The sequence below is a fragment of the Ovis canadensis genome, chromosome 3 (assembly GCF_042477335.2).
Source record: "Ovis canadensis isolate MfBH-ARS-UI-01 breed Bighorn chromosome 3, ARS-UI_OviCan_v2, whole genome shotgun sequence".
NCBI lineage: Eukaryota > Metazoa > Chordata > Mammalia > Artiodactyla > Bovidae > Ovis > Ovis canadensis.
The window spans coordinates 74,090,121-74,108,452 of NC_091247.1; the positions used below are offsets into that span (position 1 = coordinate 74,090,121).

General features: G+C 36.6%; 1 protein-coding gene across 9 annotated transcripts in view; it reads left to right on the forward strand.

Annotated features, from left to right (window-relative positions):
- Positions 1 to 18,332, forward strand: part of NRXN1 (neurexin 1) — a 1,213,874-nt gene that overhangs the window by 618,630 nt on the left and 576,912 nt on the right. For all 9 annotated transcript variants that reach the window (XM_070292299.1, XM_069583366.1, XM_069583363.1 and 6 more), the window contains 2 exons: positions 7,564 to 7,737; positions 13,689 to 13,808. In XM_070292299.1, the coding sequence (XP_070148400.1) occupies positions 7,564 to 7,737; positions 13,689 to 13,808 (294 nt within the window). The remainder of the gene's footprint in view (positions 1 to 7,563; positions 7,738 to 13,688; positions 13,809 to 18,332) is intronic.

Here is an 18,332-nt window from a genome sequence, read left to right on the forward strand (position 1 = left end):
ATAAACGTGCAGTATTGCAGAGATGGAGAAAAATACATTTTGACTAAAGATGAGTAAATAGGTAGAGGATTGATGTTAGTTTAATTCTCTACCTGGCCAACATTGTTGGGGAGAGATTGTTGAAAGTTTAGAAAAAGTTTCTTAGGGTATGTGAAAGATAGCAAGAGGTATAAAAGCAATCAGAACACAGTGTGGAGATGGCAGATATGGTGCTAATGAGGAGGATGAATGGAGGCAGGACACCAGATGATGGGCTGTTGCGCGGAGGGCATACATGGTGAAAGGGAGATTAGTATTGGAAAAGGAAAGGAAGATGGAGGCACAGACACCAGACGTATTGGCAAAGTCAAGTCATCAACACCAAAGTGCCTGGCAGCCATTTGAATGGAAGGTGTGAAAAACAGAATGGAATTGAAATGGTTTTGAAAATAATTTTGATGAAGATCACAGTTGTTCAGTTGTTCAGTCATGTCTGACTCTGCAATTCCATGGGTTGCAGCACACCAGTCTTCCCTGTCCTTCACTGTCCCCTGGAGTTTCCTCAGATTCATGTTCATTGAGTGGGTGATGCTATCTAACCATCTTATCCTCTGCTGCCCCCTTCTTTTGTGTTCAGTCTTCCCTGGTGTCAAGGTCTTTTCCAATGAAATGGCTCTTCCCATCAGACACCAAAGTATTGTAGCTTCAATTTCAACATCAGTCTTTCCAATGAATATTCAGGGTTGATTTCCTTCAGGACTGGGAGACTAGAAATGTGACTGCTATAAAACATGGTAGTCTAGAAGTAATTTCCCAGTAGGAGGAGATAGGAAAGATGATGGTTTATTTTTAGGCTGAACTTAGAAAGCCAGGACGAACCTAAAGATTACGATTTACAGCTATTTCCTGCAGAAGTAAAAACAGATTATTCTAGGATTAAACCTTTTATGCAACAAGGAAGGCTAAGGTGTATAAATATTAAAGGATAACTAAGAAGGCAAACTGGTGACCACTGAGCACCTCTTCAACAAGGAATTTCTAAAAGTAAAAGTAACCTGATTTCCCAGAGAGATGTAGAAAAGACACAGATCTAGTGTCTCAGAGCAAAAAACCCACTTAGATTATCAGTTTTGACTTCAATAATGATAATTTGTTGTGCCTTCAACTCAGATGTGATTTTGAATAGTGTTTATTGTTCAATCCAATGTGTGCTTTGTTATTAAAGCTTCCATTTGTCTCCTTTTAAGCTCAAATGTGTTAGAGAAATATTAACATCTTCCCATGCTTTTGCTTTCTGGAATTTAACATCATTTATTTAAACAATCACAGGAAATAGTAACATCGGCTTTCTCCCCAGAAAAAGCATGAAGTGAGTGTTCGTTCTTCAGAGACTAGAGATTATTTTTTTCTTTATCTAAAAGGGTACACCTGTTATAAAAATAGTTTTGTGGTTTTTTCTCCCCAAGAAAACCTGTTTTAACTTACATGGTCTAGATATAACCTGCAGATGTTCATTTGTGGATATGCAACAAAAGATGAAAATTGAAGAGAAAGATACAAATCAGTGGAGGTGGGGGGTGGAAGAAGGTGGAGTTTGATTGTTCCCAAAGGTAAGGAAGGACATCTTTCCTTCAGAATAACTCTAAGAAACTAGCCCAGCCTGGTTGTACTTTTTCTATTAGCCAATCACAGCAAGAATTGAGAGGAAACTTAGCACAGTCTCCAACTTTGCTAAACAAGGTCAAATCCTCTCAGCAAAGCCTCTAGAAACTCCTCCAGTCTGGCCAGTTGGAAAGTAAGACAGTGTGTATTGTTTCACCTTTTTTGCCCCCATATGCCACTTACAAGAGATTGCAGGAGCCTCCTTAAGTTTCCCTGGAGTTTTAGCTATTCAAATCTATAAAGCGGTTGTCCTTTTTATGTATGCTCTTTTTAATTAAAATGAAACTGAGATGTTTGAGGCACTAAAAAATGCATATGAATAAACAGGAAAGCTGAGTCAAAGAACTAATTATACCTTGATGCTTACATTCTGCTTTTGGAAGACACTCTCCAAGTCCTTGCTCTAACTGCCTTATGCTCCCTGTTTTAAGAAAAGAGAAAACTTCTTACCCCACTTCATTTTTCTGCTTGTGGTTAATGGCTCCCAAGCCAGGTCTTCCAGGCCCAGCATCCCTGAGCCCCTGGTTCATATCATCTGGTTCCTAAAGGACACTCCTACTCAAATTACACATGTTGAATATTAAATACAATTTCTTCTCTTCTCTCCAGATTATTGCTATTTCACATTCTCTCATCTCCTAGCCTGAATGTCATGTTTTTGGACTTCTCGCCGCCTTTGGAAAAAAAAAAGAGTCACAAATTCTATCATGTTACTCAAGTCAAAGGCTTTCCTTTGACTTTTCTTATCCAACATTATTTACCGTGGTCCTTTTGAAAATTCTTCTTTTCTGGCCTATTCTGGCCTTTTGTGTTCTTTCTTGAATGCTGTTTTAATTTTGTCTTCCTGTGTATTTGTGATATTCCCCATGTTTGGTGTGTGCGTTTATATCATTCTAAAGTAATGCATCCTATATTTTCTTTTGATCTAAACTCTTTCATAATATTCCAGCTTACAATCAATGGCCATAAAATCCTTCTATTTCTCTGATTTTATAAGGCACATTTAGCCTGAACCTTACAACCTGGCCCTTGGTATTCACAGAATTTTTCTGTCTCAGTCTGTTTACGTCAAATTAAAAGATATGCATTAAACAACTGTCCTGCTTTTGTTGCCAGGTTTAATGCTGCTAGGATTCAAATGGAGTATATCAAAGAATCCTCTCAAGCTGCTTCTTGGATAGTGCAAGGCACACTTCAAGTACACAAATGCCTCTAAACTAAGTCAAGGAAAATAAGACTTGTGTGTTGATACCTTACCACTCTAATTATACTAGAAACAAGGGGAGAACTTAGACTTCTTATTCTTCTGTATTTCTCAGTGCAGGTCAGCATAGAATGAGGTACACTGTTGATGGATAATTCGTACCACACACACCAACACTGCCATACCAGTAGCAGTCATGTGCTGAGGACACTCTGTGCCCAGTGCTTACATGCATTCTCTGTGATTCTCACAGCCTGACAGGGTGGGCATTATTAACCCATTTCACAGATGAAAAATCTGACTCTTGAGAAAGTTGTATAACTTCATGTACCTACACTGAGGCAATCAGTAAATGGCAGAACAGGGGTCTGTAGCCAGATATAACTAAAAAGCTTGTGCCCTATTTCCTGCTCGTTACTGCCCAGCTACTGGGAAACAGATACTTGTGGTATCATTTCAGGTCATTCTACAGATAATATTCTTGAGAGGGGACTGTTACACACACACCCTACACACATGCATTCCACACTAGTGCCAAAGATCACGGCTTCTTGATATATATCTGGCTTTGTACATGTTCTTTGTATCTTTTTTTGCCCAGCTCCATCATTTCCTTGTCAGTTCTGTATATGGCCTACTTAAAGAATACTAATGAAAATCAACCAGTCACTCATAGCTTGAAGAAAGAGTAAGAGCATAGCTTGAAGTCCATGGTAAACTGACTCTTACTAGATGTCCATCCTGGGTATCATTCACATGCTGCATCTTTAAAAACACCCAGCTTCCTTTCCATGCACAGGATTTTGCCTTCAAGATCCCATTAGCGCTAATGGGTCATTTTCCTTCCATCACCTTAAGGATCGAAAGGAGAACCTGCATCTTTGATGAATTGCTAATGCTACACAGGGCTCAAGCCACTTAAAGGTTTCCTTTGTTCTCTTCCTATGGAAACCCACCCAGGGACTTGAGACCACCGTCTGCTATATGAAGAGTTTATAAAGACTGTATTAAGTGGCCGTGCTAAGCACAGCTTCAGTAATGAAAATGATAATGAATCCCCTGCTTATAAAGCCAAACTCATCCACCTTACTTTGTCTGAAGCTTGTATCCTGCATGGCTTGAATCAATATTTTCTGCTCTTTAACAGCACAAGAGAAAGATTACTACTTCTCTTCAATAAGCTTTAAAAAGTTATTTGGGAAAGTGTGCTAACAGGAAAAAAGTAGGACATAGTAGGAAGTGGGGAATGGAAGTAAGTGCATTTTAGAATTAGCTCTCTCCCCTTGTGTTGCCTTGCCATTCTTTCTTTTCTGATTCTTTTCTACATGACTTCAGTCCATCAGCTGACTGACAGTATTTAGTGCTCACTGTGCTTGTGGCCCAGTACTAGGCACCAAGGGAGAATTGAAAACAAAGACACAATCTCTATCCTCGAGGAGGTTATAGTCAGAAAGAGGAGGGACTTCCCTGGCAGTCCCGTGGTTAAGACTCCAAGCTTCCAATATCGGGGACATGGGTTTGACCCCTGGTTGAGGAACCAAGATCCCGCATGCCATGTGGTACAGTCAAAAAATAAAATAAATCGAAAAGAAAGAAGAAAATTGATGATCATATATGTAGCATCCCATACCTAATTTTCAGTGCTAAGTTCTACAGCCTGAAGCAGTGCCAAGAATTCTTCATTCAGCTACCACTGTTCTCTGATACCACATTCAGTAGGCCTAGAGGAAAACTGAAATTTCCTAACAAATTTATTTCAATGCATGAATGTAGGAAGTGGGTCCTTGCATTTGACATCTAACAGTACAAGTCAGCCCACTCTCTCAGATGAGCAACAAAGGGCACTTGTCTCTGTTTTTCTAGAACTCACCTTAGGTTCTGTTTGGAGCTCTGATTCTTTGAATTAGTGAAAATCTAACCTCAGGAACTTTTCCTTCCTTCATTTTCCTGGGGTTATGTCTAGATTATTTGGAGGTGGAAGACTTCCACTGTACCAATATTCTGGGAATAGAGAGAGATTGCTCAGGAGCTAGTCTCAAATAATCTATACTCACAGCATAGGTGCCCACTGACTTTTTACTCACCATCTTTATTCTTTGTGTGCATAACCTCCTCAGTGTTAATCTCTCAGTCAAGTCTGACTCTTTGTAACCTCTAAGGACTGAAGCCTGACAGGCTCCTCTGTCCATGGAATTCTCCAGGTAAGAATACTAGAGTGAGTTGCCATGCCCTCCTCCAGGGGATCTTCCTGACCCAGGGATCAAACCTGGGTCTTCTGCATTGCAAGAGGACTCTTTACTGTCTGCACCACTGGGGAAGCCCTCCTCAGACCAGCCCTTTTCTGCTCGTCCCTGGGCTACTCTGGGAATTGTTCTGTTGCTTCCACACCATGTGGGATAGGGAAAGCTCTGTGAGGCTCACTAAGCTCTCGGCATGTCTAAATCTACCCTGCAGCTATTTCTTCTGGAAGATTACACTGCTGCTTCTGGGTTCTCTTGCCACTGATCATTATTACTTTCCTCAGCTTGCTTGAGGTTTTGACATCCACCAGACTCCAGTGTTCTTGCCTGGAGAATCCCAGGGACGGGGGAGCCTGGTGGGCTGCCATCTATGGGGTCGCACAGAGTCGGACACGACTGAAGTGACTTAGCGGCAGACCTCACATCAGAACACTGCTGCTACTCTTTGCGACCCCATGGACTGCAGCCTACCAGGCTCCTTGTCCATGGGATTTTCCAGGCAAGGGTACTGCAGTGGGGCGCCATTGCCTTCTCCACATCCGAACACTATGTCCTCTTTTTGGGAATGACTATGTTCACACTTCTTCTCCTCCAACTTTCTCTCCTGCTTACTCACATGAGGGACAGGAAAGCTTTACTCATCTCACGTAATTGCCATTATATTCTATTTCACTCCTTTAAAAGTCTTGAATTTTAAGGATCAAATATATAAGGACAACTTTATGTCTTTGGTTTCTGATCCATATCCCTTCTCTGAAGCAAGTAAAACACAATCACTTGAAATGTGGGAGAAAAGACTGAGAGAAAGGGAATGTGGAAGAAAAAATCATGTATTTCAAAGGTAGTATCCTATTTTAGACCCAAAGCATGGTATCCTTTAATATTAGGAATCTTGGTTAATAATCAATAGGTGTTTTCTTCTATTTAAGAAGTATCAGAAGTGAACATACCCAGTACCTTCAGTACCAATTATGGAGGCTCTCTGGCATCCTAGTTTAGTACTTTGAGCTTTAGTTAGTGGATCAGGGACCTAAGTTCTCAGTTTTTATGGCTCAGTGACTTTAAACAAGCTCAATTTACTCATCAGTACAACCCAGGAATATTCTATATGTTGCTTTTTACCCTACTTACCAAGATAGCTTATTACTGTTTTGTGGATGGTGGCAGGAGACACAGTTTCTGGGTCAGACACAAAGGCTTTTGTTACTCATGACTCAACAACCGGACTGAGCATCAGCACATAGTTCTCCTCACTCCCAAGTCTCCTGAAAATACAAATGCAATACAATACAAAGGGGCTCGGGAAAACATTAAGAATGTAGGAGTTTTGTGTTACAGTGGGAGAAGGTATCAGGTGTCATGAGAGTTAAATAAAATGGTTAAGGTGAGACAGAAAATTCAAATGACAATGCAAACTCAGAAAAGTAAGTAGCTAAATAGAATATGTTACCAGGACTTAAAAAAATATGAGTAGTATATCAAGGAAATTTGTGGTGACCCTCCTTATGTTTTGCACTGGTTAAGTGTCTACTAGAGTCAGTCAGTTACATCTACTCAATGCTATCCAGATATGGTGATAGAAAGGAAATAGAATCAAACTTGGATTACAATCTCTTTTTTTAAAGTAGTAGTTCATTAAATTCGGAAGTCTCAAACCTAGAGACATGAAGATGAGAAAGCAAAGCAAAATGTCCCACTAGAAACTGAAATAAAATTGGGGAAACGTAATTGATGCCTTGTTAAATGATCACAGAACAGCTTAACGAATTCAAAGTGGTATACCTTTACCTAAAAATAAATAAATAAATACTTGAAAAGGGGTGGAATATTCAGGTATATACAGTCTACTATGGGATTGAGTTGGTGAATAAGATAGGTACAAGCAAGGATAATAGATTTAAGCATAAAAGAAAAGGCAATTTTAGACATTAAGATGTTTAGAATTTGTTGAGCTTCCAGTTAACAGAAAAGCCTAGAATGAGAATTCTAAGCAGAAGGTAGATTTGATAATAATAGCACCTTCTAACATCTACTACGTATTTTCATTCTGATACTCTCCATTATTTTATCTTTCAATCCTCACGCAGTCCTATAGGTTGCACTTTATTGTTCCCATTCAAGAAACGAGGTTATTAACTACCAGAGAATTTTTTTTTTAAGTGCTTGAAGCCATGGAGTTGGTAAATGACAACTTAGATTTTAATTCAGGGGCCTCTTCATGGCCCATGTTCATTCCTTTCGGCCACACTATATTAATTAGTTTTCTGTGGAACTAGCTTCTAGAAATTTCTTCTAGTGCTGATGTATTAGTCAAACGCTTCTGCTGTTTTGTACTTTTAAGAAAATAGTTATACATTTTATTAATTTTGAAAATTAACTTAATGAAAAATAAACCTTACTATTGCTTTTTCCTGTCCTACTGTTGGTTAAAGTCAATGACAAGTTACTTTTGTGACCCAAGTTTTTGTCTTCCCACAGGTGACTTGTATATAGGAGGAGTGGCCAAAGAAACATACAAATCATTGCCAAAGCTCGTCCATGCCAAGGAGGGCTTTCAAGGGTGCCTGGCATCGGTTGATCTAAATGGGCGGCTTCCAGACCTCATCTCAGATGCTCTTTTCTGCAATGGACAGATTGAGAGAGGATGTGAAGGTATTAGGTCTTCGTTATTACACTCAAAATAATTCTGATTCCACCTATAAATGAGAACAGATCTCTCTGGCCAGCAACATTTTCATTTCTGACAATTGGCCAAATCTCTGTTTAAGGCTTAAAAAATCCTTACTCATCCCGTACATCTTAAATTTTCTGGACAGTTTGCAAACCTACACTAATGCTCAATAAATTTAAAATGGGAGCTGTATCTATGGATCTTGATTTTTCTACCTCTTTGCATTCCATAGTTCATCTCATTAGTGTGCTAATCAGCTCTGCAATGCTTGCTTTATAGTATTTAATAGATACTCCATTTGAACTAGAAAAACATATTTATTCCAGCAAATGTTAATCAACTTGAGGCTAGTTTTTTTGTTTTAAATCTACATTCAATAAGACCTAACAAGAAAATAACATTCAGACATTCATTCTCAAATCACTATATGATTTGTGTCTACATGACAGCACAAGTGTCTCCCACATATTATGAGTTTGTTTTAGCAAAAATTGGTTTCTTCTATTCCCCAAGGCTAATATTCTACACTTCAGAAGTATGCTCAAGTATCTTTCTGTTCTTTTGTGTTCTTTATCAGACTAAGATCTGTAGGAGTACTTTTTGATTGCTGCTTTCATGTTAGATAATTTTCACTTCAACACCTCAGATTGTTTGAGCCATTTCTCCCTCCATAAATGCAATTTAATCACATTATCCTGAATTTTGTAGCTCTGAATGTGTTGCTGCTTCTCCTTTAATGTTGAATACAGTTTGGGCCATTTTGAAAATTTTGGATTCATAATGAAATTTCACATGGGAGAAATGAAGGAAGACATGTGAATTCCTGTTCCCCAGACGCTAACGAATCATTTCTTCTCAGCCAAAATAATGCTATTAGGTTTAGCAACCACCTAAGCACATATACATTTTTTATTTGAAAATACTTTTTTTCCCTCTTTGCAGCATATATTATCCTGAAAAGTCAGATGAAATTCAAACTGTTTAATCATGCCAGAGAATAAGGTTATTTAATTGAAATCTTTGATGAATTAATTTTTAATGTTTTACCATATTTCTTTATTTCATATTTTGGAATAACACACTTTTGTAAAACAAAAAGAAACTATGTATTTTATTCTGTCATTAATTTATCAAAGGAAGTAAAATTGTTAAGTAAATAAATGGGAGACATAACTTTAATCCTTGAAGGTGATCTAATAAGTGAGAATACATGTATTTTTTTTAAGTTACTACAAACTCTTCTGAAAAATTTTTCAAAAATAGGCCTTTCTACAAGTTGCTTGATGACTTCTCACCTATAAAGAGATGGTGGGAGCAGACAGAGACACATTCACAGCTAAACATTCACAAGATGGAAAAACAGACACACACACATGACCTCCCACCACTGCCACATAATTGAGTGGGTGAGTGGGAGGGAAAACTAATGAGAAACATATTGAGAAAGTGTATTTACAATAAAATTTGGTGTTATTTTCCATCATAATCTAATGAGCAAATTGGTTAATATGATTGATTGGAATCCTCTTGAGTAATTGTAAACTATGGTTTGAACATCTGAAATCATTCAGTAGATTATATCATTGTTTCCTTCCTTACTTTATCTAGTTTGCTTTAATATCTGAGCTTTAATAATCCTCACCCTCTCTTAACCCCTTTTCCTTTATTTTTAGAATATTGACATGTTCCTGCCTTCCTGCCTTAACACTTCCCAATTTTTTTTGCTCCAACATCAAGATTAACAGTTTTTAATTTAAGACTATTTCTGTTCTCTATGGTCCCTAGGAATAATCTCAGATGTGCCTGTCATGGGTGTAATTGATGAAATACACATATTTTTCATGATCAATTTCTAGATATTCCATGAATTATTTCTCTAAAGATGATTGTCTTAAGGGATTTTGAGTTCAAATCGCATCAAAATGACTAAACCTTATATTAATATTAACAGAAATAGTACAAATTTGACATCACTTAATAATATCTTCCCATGATTTTCCACCCAACAAGACCGACACATCTCTAAGCTTCTTTCATGTGAGAAGCCATTGGTTTTCTCACAATAATCACTTGCTGCCTTTCTCTCTAACTTATTTCAATGAGTAAGAGTTGATTTTATTTACATGACATGTGTTAGCTTGCAGATGGAGTTTACATTGTCCTTTTCCCTTTACATTAATGTTTCTCAACCTGAGCAAGTATTAAACTCACCTGGGGACTTGTTAAAACCCATGTCACTTGACATACCCTCAAAGTTTCTGGTTTGGTAGATCTAGGATGGGACTCTAGAATTTATGTTTCTAGCAAGTCCCTAACTTATGCTGATGCTTTTGGTCTTACAACTCTGAAAATTACTGCTTGGAAAGGTATTGAGCTGCTTAGATAAGAGAAAATAGAGACTGGCAGTGCACCAATAATCAGACTCAGTTAAGCTCAATACTGAGTCAAGATATAACTTCTGTACATGAAGTCAGTGAAACAGCTTTTAGACACGTGCATTGACTCATAACCTTCAACTCTTAAATTGCATTATAAGCTCCAGAAATGCTTCATTATTAAAGCTACCATTGATCAAGCACTGATAACAATAAGTTTATATATATGCAATTTCATTTAATTCTCAAGACTCTAACAGCAAGGTATTATTGGATTATTTTAGAGGAGTAAATTGAGCCTTGAGGCTTTCCTGGAGACTCAGTGGTAAAGAATCTGCTTGCCAATACAGGAGATGCAGGTTCCATCCCTGGGTCAGGAAGAGCCCCTGGAGAAGAAAAAGGCAATCTACTCCAGTATTCTTGCCTGGGAAAACCCATGGACAGAGGAGCCTGGCAGGCTATGGAGTTGCAAAAGAGTCAGACATGACTTAGCGACTGAACTAAAAAACAATTTGAGCCTTACATATGTAACGTGATCTTCCTAATGTCACACAGCAAGTACGAAGATGTGGAAGCTTTGAGCCCAAGTTTGTCTTATTTGAAATCCCAGACACCTAAGCACCTTTTTCTATTGTTTCTTTGGTTTCCAGACATTGTCATTTACCTTCACTTTCCTTTCCTTTTCAAAAATATCCTTATTTTCAAACACTTAGTATAAAAGTCTTTGTGGCTTGCTCCCAATTTTATTCAGTGATAAAATAAAAAGAACATTATAAAACTTAAAAGAAAAATTCAAGGCTTTGTCTCGTGCAAATGCCTGTCAGTGTTTAAATATTGTTCTAGAAGATGAGTTCTTTGAAAAATGTGACTTGTCAGGCTTAGGCCTGAATTCTCTTGTAATACCTGAAAATATAAAAAACAGTTGTGATAATAAAAACATAATAATAAAGCATATCTTTATGCTCACATAAAGACTTGGCAGGCACTCAGAGTGTCTGCTGTACAATATGGAGAGGCAGGTTATTTTTCAAAATTGCAACTTTACCATTTTTAGAGTTTAGCATTATTTTGCAATTCTATTTCTGATAATTTTTACAAAAACTAAAAGATAAAAGCAAAAGCATGGCTCTTCGTCAGTTCTTGTTCCTGCACTTTCCTTCTGCTGAGCAAGTCAGGGGAACAGTATTATTGATAACACAGCCCCTGACCCAAGCTGGGCTTGTGCTCAGGAAGGACTGCACTAAGGAATACTGCTTTAAGATTTTGTTTTTTAACAGCCGTTAATTATTTTCAGCCTTTAGTACCATGAAATAAAGATCTTACCTCTCACAGACTGGAAAAAACAACAAAAACTGAGCAATTTAGTGATCCTTGGTTCTTTGATATCATAAGTGAGAAAAACTAGCTATTATTATTATTAAAAGCAACTATTATTTTTGTTATTATTACTGTACTGATTATGATGATACAATTAGTAGTTACAATACTGTGATTTCTAAATTTGTGAATATTCATATAATTTAGGCTACATTCAATACATTTTATAAAGAATACCGTGACTCAGAATTTCTAATAAAAATATATTTGTAAGGAGGATGTTTAAAATTGGCATTTATAGAAACATCAGTTTGTATAAAATCTAATTACATATAACTCTCATGTATTCACTAGAGCAGTTACCTCAAAGGCTGTCAGTGTTAATAGCATCTAATTAGTCTGGTATCTATTTTTGTGTTTTCATAAAACCTAAAATTGTGTTTGTTAGAAAATATCTTCAGTTTATACTCTAAAGGTATTGAGATAGATGTTCCCTTTCCACCCATCTCTAAGATAACCCTTATTAGTGAGGTTCTTCTGTAATAAATATTCACATGGCAGTTTGTGAGTGTTGAAGACAGTTATAAAGGTAGGGAAAATATAGATGTAACTCTGAGACCTGTAAGCAATAAGTACCTAGTCTGGCAAAAGCAAAGACAAATACTCCACCTTGCAATCTTGTAAAGGAATTTTCTTGATGGGGAATTATATTGCAATTTGCTTCTTCCATTCTTTACTTTTTCTTTCATCTTCTCTAAATGATGTTGTCTCCATTTGGATAGTTTGGTGTCACTGTAAGGTCCAAGGGTTGGCAGAGAACGGCTGTCATTACAGTTTTAAACTTTAACTGCAATAGCAAGAGAAAAGACCCAGAGGGAGGGAAAAATAGAAAGGGTCTGATAATGACTATCGTATACATTGTATCTACACATGATAAGTGGGGCTGCATGCTTCAGCTAAGCAGTGCAGTCATTTTGGCAATGCATTCATATCTATCCAAGAGAGGAAAACATGCAAAAGCCCTCTTAATTTTCCTTCATTACATGTCATTGGCTCAATTAACCATTTTATGAATACATATGTAGTGAAATTCTAATCAATTTTCGCTTTCTCATTTTTGGCTTCTCTTAAGATTTATGGCTGTTAATTATTAATTTGTTTGCTCTACATAGCATTTCTCTCCCCCTTTACAGCAGCATGCTTTTTTGAATCTTCTGTGTTTGCCCATTTCAGTATTGCTTACTAACATTTAATATATTTTGCTTTTTTTTTTAATTTTGCTGACAAAGTTGCATTGATGAAAGCTGACTTGCAAGGTAGATAGCCCTGTGTGTATAAAACAAGACTGAAACCCCATAATACACAGTGGAAACCTCAAAATAACATATCTTATATTTTTGCAGTAACCATTATTTGGATATAGATTTAATTTTTTCCCTTCTTGAATGCTGTGTAAGAAATTTTCTTTTGTAGCATAGTTTGCATAAAGGCTTTCAGTCTTGAATATGTTTGTAGAGTGATTACATTTAGTGCTTTGATCATTCTTTTTAGTTCTTTGTTTTTCAGTGTTCTAGTTATGATTCTTTAGAAATAGACTAGCATTCTTTTTCTTGTATGTTAAGTGGGGGCATGTCATTTACACAGTTTTTAATTTTATGTTTGATTGCATGAAATTGTTAAAGCATGTGAACTGATACTTGCCAACATACCTATCCAAAACACCAACAGTCATAACTTTATTCATAGTTTCTGCAGGAAAACTTCTAGTAACTTGCAGGACATTTTTGCACAACTCTCTTCAGTTTTTTTTTTTTTTTTTTGCCAATCTTTATCTCAGTTTCATGAAAGTTGTAATCTCCATCTCTCATGGTGTCTCTCCCCATTGGTCAGAAGTTAAGGAGATCCATGCATTTTTCTAAAATCCAAACAGTGAGAGAGAGTTATTGAAGATGGAATGAGATTACCTGCTACCATGATCATACTGGAAGCTATGTGCTTGCTTTTACTATTTGTTGGTTTAGTTTACTATTATAACGTATTTTGTCCTATATTTGAAATTCCAGAAAACCTTCATATGACAGCTTCTCTGTTCCTAATTCAGGTGTCTGAACTAGAACTTTCCAGACTAGTTTGGTCGTGTAATTTGAGGTGTTGGCAACTACTGTGTGTGACCTTGCTCATGTGTAACACATGTTTTGATTTTTTTAAAGAACCCACGTTTCTTTTGGATTGTTTTTCAGGGCCTAGCACAACCTGCCAGGAAGACTCATGTTCCAACCAAGGTGTGTGCTTGCAGCAGTGGGATGGCTTCAGCTGTGACTGTAGCATGACTTCCTTCAGTGGACCGCTCTGCAATGACCGTAAGTACCTGCATATATACTGATGCTTGTCTTTGCTTCCAGATACTATTTGATACCCCAGTCTCAAGCTAAGAGTCTTTATACTATTTAAGAATAAGTAAATGGTTATAACCAGGAGAAGCATTTGATCCTACACAAAGGACAGTTTTAAAATACTAAAGTATTGATCAAAGATGCCATTCGCCAAAATCTGTGATAATGGTTGATTGTTTGGTCTTTGACTCTTTGTTGGAATTTTTTGAACTGCTAGTGGATACCTTGTTGAAAATAATTTTTTCCTTTGTTTTATATGACACTTCTTCCCTAATTCTTGAAAGAGCCTTCATGTCGCTTTCTATTAAATAATATTTAATTTCATAAGATTATATCTTGAGAGCTGGAATTTTAGTGAATTAACAGGTCTTGTTATTTTTCTCTCTCGCTGCATCTTTTCAAGCCCACACTATCTTTTAAGTTAACAGACAGTATATTTAAACTTTGTCCTTCAACTATTCTCCCTTATAATTTAGCCACTTGTGTTTGTGTTTTTTCCCCTTCAGTCTCACAATATAAGCATGGTAAAGAAACACAGCATTCACAATATATTATGGAATATCTGTGAAAACCTAATTTATGTGATAGCAGTCTGAATTTTGAGACCAAACTAACTGGCATATGGGATGAAGTTCTGCTTCTTAACTTTGCAATAGGTACTGCTTTACAGTACTTCATCAATATGATAAAAGGGTTTCCTACAAATCATGGCACTCTGCTCTATTGAGAAAATATATCTGACAAAGCCTTCTGTTGTAAAATAGAGTTCCATACTTATGTTGTAAATGCTACTACATTTTAGAAAAGCTCTAGGATGGGATGATGGGAGGGCAAGTGAGATGACTGAAGGTTTGGGCTTTCAAGTTAAAGCTGAGCTTGAGTGTGGATTTAAAGAAAGACTAGAGTTTGTTCATTTTGACCTTTATATATTTGAGACTGTTCATGTCAGTAGATATGTGTATATGTTGAAGATGGAGTCAAACTAAAATATGTTATTGAACTGAGTTGTAACCTAGCAGTATAGCACAATTTCCTAGCCATTTTTACATCTCCTATCTGACAGTGAATATAGGAAGAACAAGCAACTAATAGAAAGTAAACAATGCTTGGAAGAGGCATGTAAAGATCACACCACAACAGAAGGAGCACTATTTGGTCTTCATCCTACCAGTGACCCCTTCAATTACAAGAATAACAAGAAACTTGAAGCCACAAGCATATATACTAACCATTACACATTTGCAAATACTGTGTTTCTAAAAATCAAATCACTCCTACAAACATTAAGCCACACTTGGAGTTATATAAATAGCCTTATGTAAAGACTCAATAATTACTTATATGTACCTAGAGCAAAGCAAATCAAAGAATCTATATATCCTTTTAATAAACACATGTTTGGATATAGATAGAACAGTAACTTCTTGCAGTTGCTCCTGCCCCAGAGAAAATGAAACCAGCTTACTTTCAAGGACAAACAGAAGACTGATAATTTGCTATGATTTCATTATGACAGTTTTAAAACGCTAAATATGATCCTGACGTGTAGCTGAGTACTTTTTTCCTTTTTTTTTTTTTTTGCATGGAACCATTTTGCATTTTGCCAAAGAATTTATCTGCCAAATTTTGTGCTTAGTTTCCATGTTTTGCACCATGGTTGTCTCTTGGTTGTGTCAGATTGTATATCCTCTTATATGAGTTAAGTATAAAGAATTTCATTTTCCCTGTTTATCTGCTAGTTGCTGCTGCTGTTAGTCGCTCAGCCATGTCTGACTCTTTGCAGCACCATGAATTGTAGTCTGCCAGGCTTCTCTGTCCATGGCATTTCCCAGGCAAGAATACTGAAGTGGGTTGTTGTTTCTGTCTCCAATGTATTTGCTAGACATTTCCTAAAGGAATATCAAGATCCTTCCTTAAGTATCATGCTGTCTTCAGATCATTTTTTACAGAAAATTATTTGAATGCTGCTCTTGGGTGATAGTAGTGGTGATGACAATGATAAGGCCATTTGTTATTTTCTTGTAAATAAGGTAACTGTCATTCAATAAATAGGTCTCCTGATATGCCTTTTGCACAAATCAGCATTAAAATTACTTTGGAGGGCTCTCAGAATACATGCATTTTGATTAAATCATTACCTCTTTGTGGGTTTTCTGGGAATGTGAAGTAGTTCTCCTGGTTTATACATTGGTGTTTTGGTGGTGAGGCTATGTAGGTACAGATCAATATTTATAAGCAAATCTAATTTTCATATCAATTTGTAGAAGTTGTCACTATTGTACAATAGTGACAGTTACCTTGAAGATATGCAATTAACAAGCAAAAAATGTGGTATGTCGCAGTTTCTTCACTCTTTAAACTGATCAAAATAAACCTTATCTCTATATCTTACTGCTTTTCTTTAAGGTGTACACATAAGCCAAGTGTGATTCCATTTTAACAAGCTCCTTTTCTGTATAGAGGATGACTTTTAACTTTTAAATAAAGCAAAATATGACATTTTGTTTCGTAATGAAATTTTCTTCTCCAGTTTAGATATTTATCCTTAATTTCTGTGACTGTAGCTGTCAACTACATGGAAAACAAACAAATTTAAAAAAAAGAATGGAAAATAGAAACAAAACGATTTTTTTAAGGAAAGAGAAAGAACATAGTACATTGCAAATGAGATTCCCCTACTCCAATCCCCCATAGACCTTCTAAATGTCATCTCTCTGATAAGTTTCATAGAGTTAGAATAACTAGAAAAATTTATTTATGTTAGCCTGGAGACATAATTAACAATGGGATGATGGGAATACTTTTTTCCCTTGTAAGTGTAATCTTGGATAAATCATACTAATTAATGAAGTTAAAGGAATCTTTCAAAAAAAGTAGTACTTAGGCTAAGTGGTGCCAAAGGCTATTTTTAAAGAAAAGTGTTTGTGAAACCCTATCTTTCCTGGAAAGTTGCCATCTAAATAACCTACTCAGTTGACAAAAGTAATTGCTCTGAGGGCGTATGTGTTTGTGCGTGTGTGTAGGGTACCGCATGTAACTCCTTGATTCTTCCATATCTATACCATATTTTAGTTCCCCAATATAATTTTTCTGGCTCATTGTAGCAATATCCTGGTTGAGTTTCCCCCTTCTAATCCCTTCATTATCTAGTCCATTCTATGCCTCCTTACAGTCTTGTTCTTTCTTCCTGTTCTCCCTAGTTTAAATATTGTCAGCTCTTCCTGACTCTCCTAACAGAGAAAATGCTTTCCCCCCTTTGACCTCTATAGAACTTTGTTTATGCTATTTTATCAGCTATCACTTTCTACCTTATAGTTACTTATATTTGGTCTTATCTCCCAGGAACAGTAATTCTGTTTTTGGGCGGGAGGTGTGATCAGCCCAATGTTTTGCACCTATGTGCATGTTGCGTGTTACATGTACTGGTGATAGTAGTAACTCACTAAATCAATGTTGACTAGATGCATGAATTTTTCATAAGGCTTTCTAGTATGTCCTCAGTGGCTGACAGTACTCTCCAAACTCATCAGTTTGGAGTTCATGAACCTCCATGGTCTGACCCTAGGTTTCATTTTTTATTCTTATCTATTACAAAAGGCCTTGTCCATATGGCATGTTAACTGCCAGTTAACCCACAGTTTTGAGCAACATTACATTTTTCCCATTTCTTCACCATTGCTTATGCTAATTTCTCCTCCTAGAGAATGTACCCATTCCACCTAAAATGCATTCCTTTCACTATATCTGCTTGAAGAAATGTAATTTCATTTTTTAATCTTTGCCTAAACTGTTTCATCTCATGAAAACTTCCAGGTCCTCTGAGCTGGGTCTGCTTTCCCTGTCCTGAAATCTTAGAGCAACTGTTTTTTGCGCTTAACACTTGTGTTTGTGAACCTTCTCTTGGATATCACTGCTTTCTGAGTGCATGCTGCATGCCAGATGTGTGTTAAGAGTTTATATTCACTGCGTTAAATCTGCATATCACCTATTCATGCTTGTGTGCGCATCCACACCATCATCAGACCACTGTGCTACAATAATCCTTTTCTGTATCTTCCCTGTGTTTCAGAATAGAATGTAACCACACTAGCTAATTTAATGTCAGATTGGGGAAGATGAATATGGCTATGATCACACGGAAAATAGCGAACATAATAACACTGTCACATTACATTAGTGTAGAAATGTTGTGTGCCAAATTACAGTTCAGCTTCAGTGGTGCCTGTTACCATGAGGGATTAATACATCATAGTGCTATTATTTTGGTGCTAGGAGGGTGTGAGCACTGCCATTAAAAGACTATTTTCAGAATTCTAAACTTTGCCAAAAGAAAATCTTTCTGATAGGAATTTGTCATATCTATTGTATGAGAATTAGAATTGTTCATTGAAAGATAAGAAAGGAAAACATTTGACTGTGACTTGTTACCATGATATTTTAAAATATCTTCAGATTTGTTTCTCACCTTCTTTTGTTCTTTGAAAAGAAAAT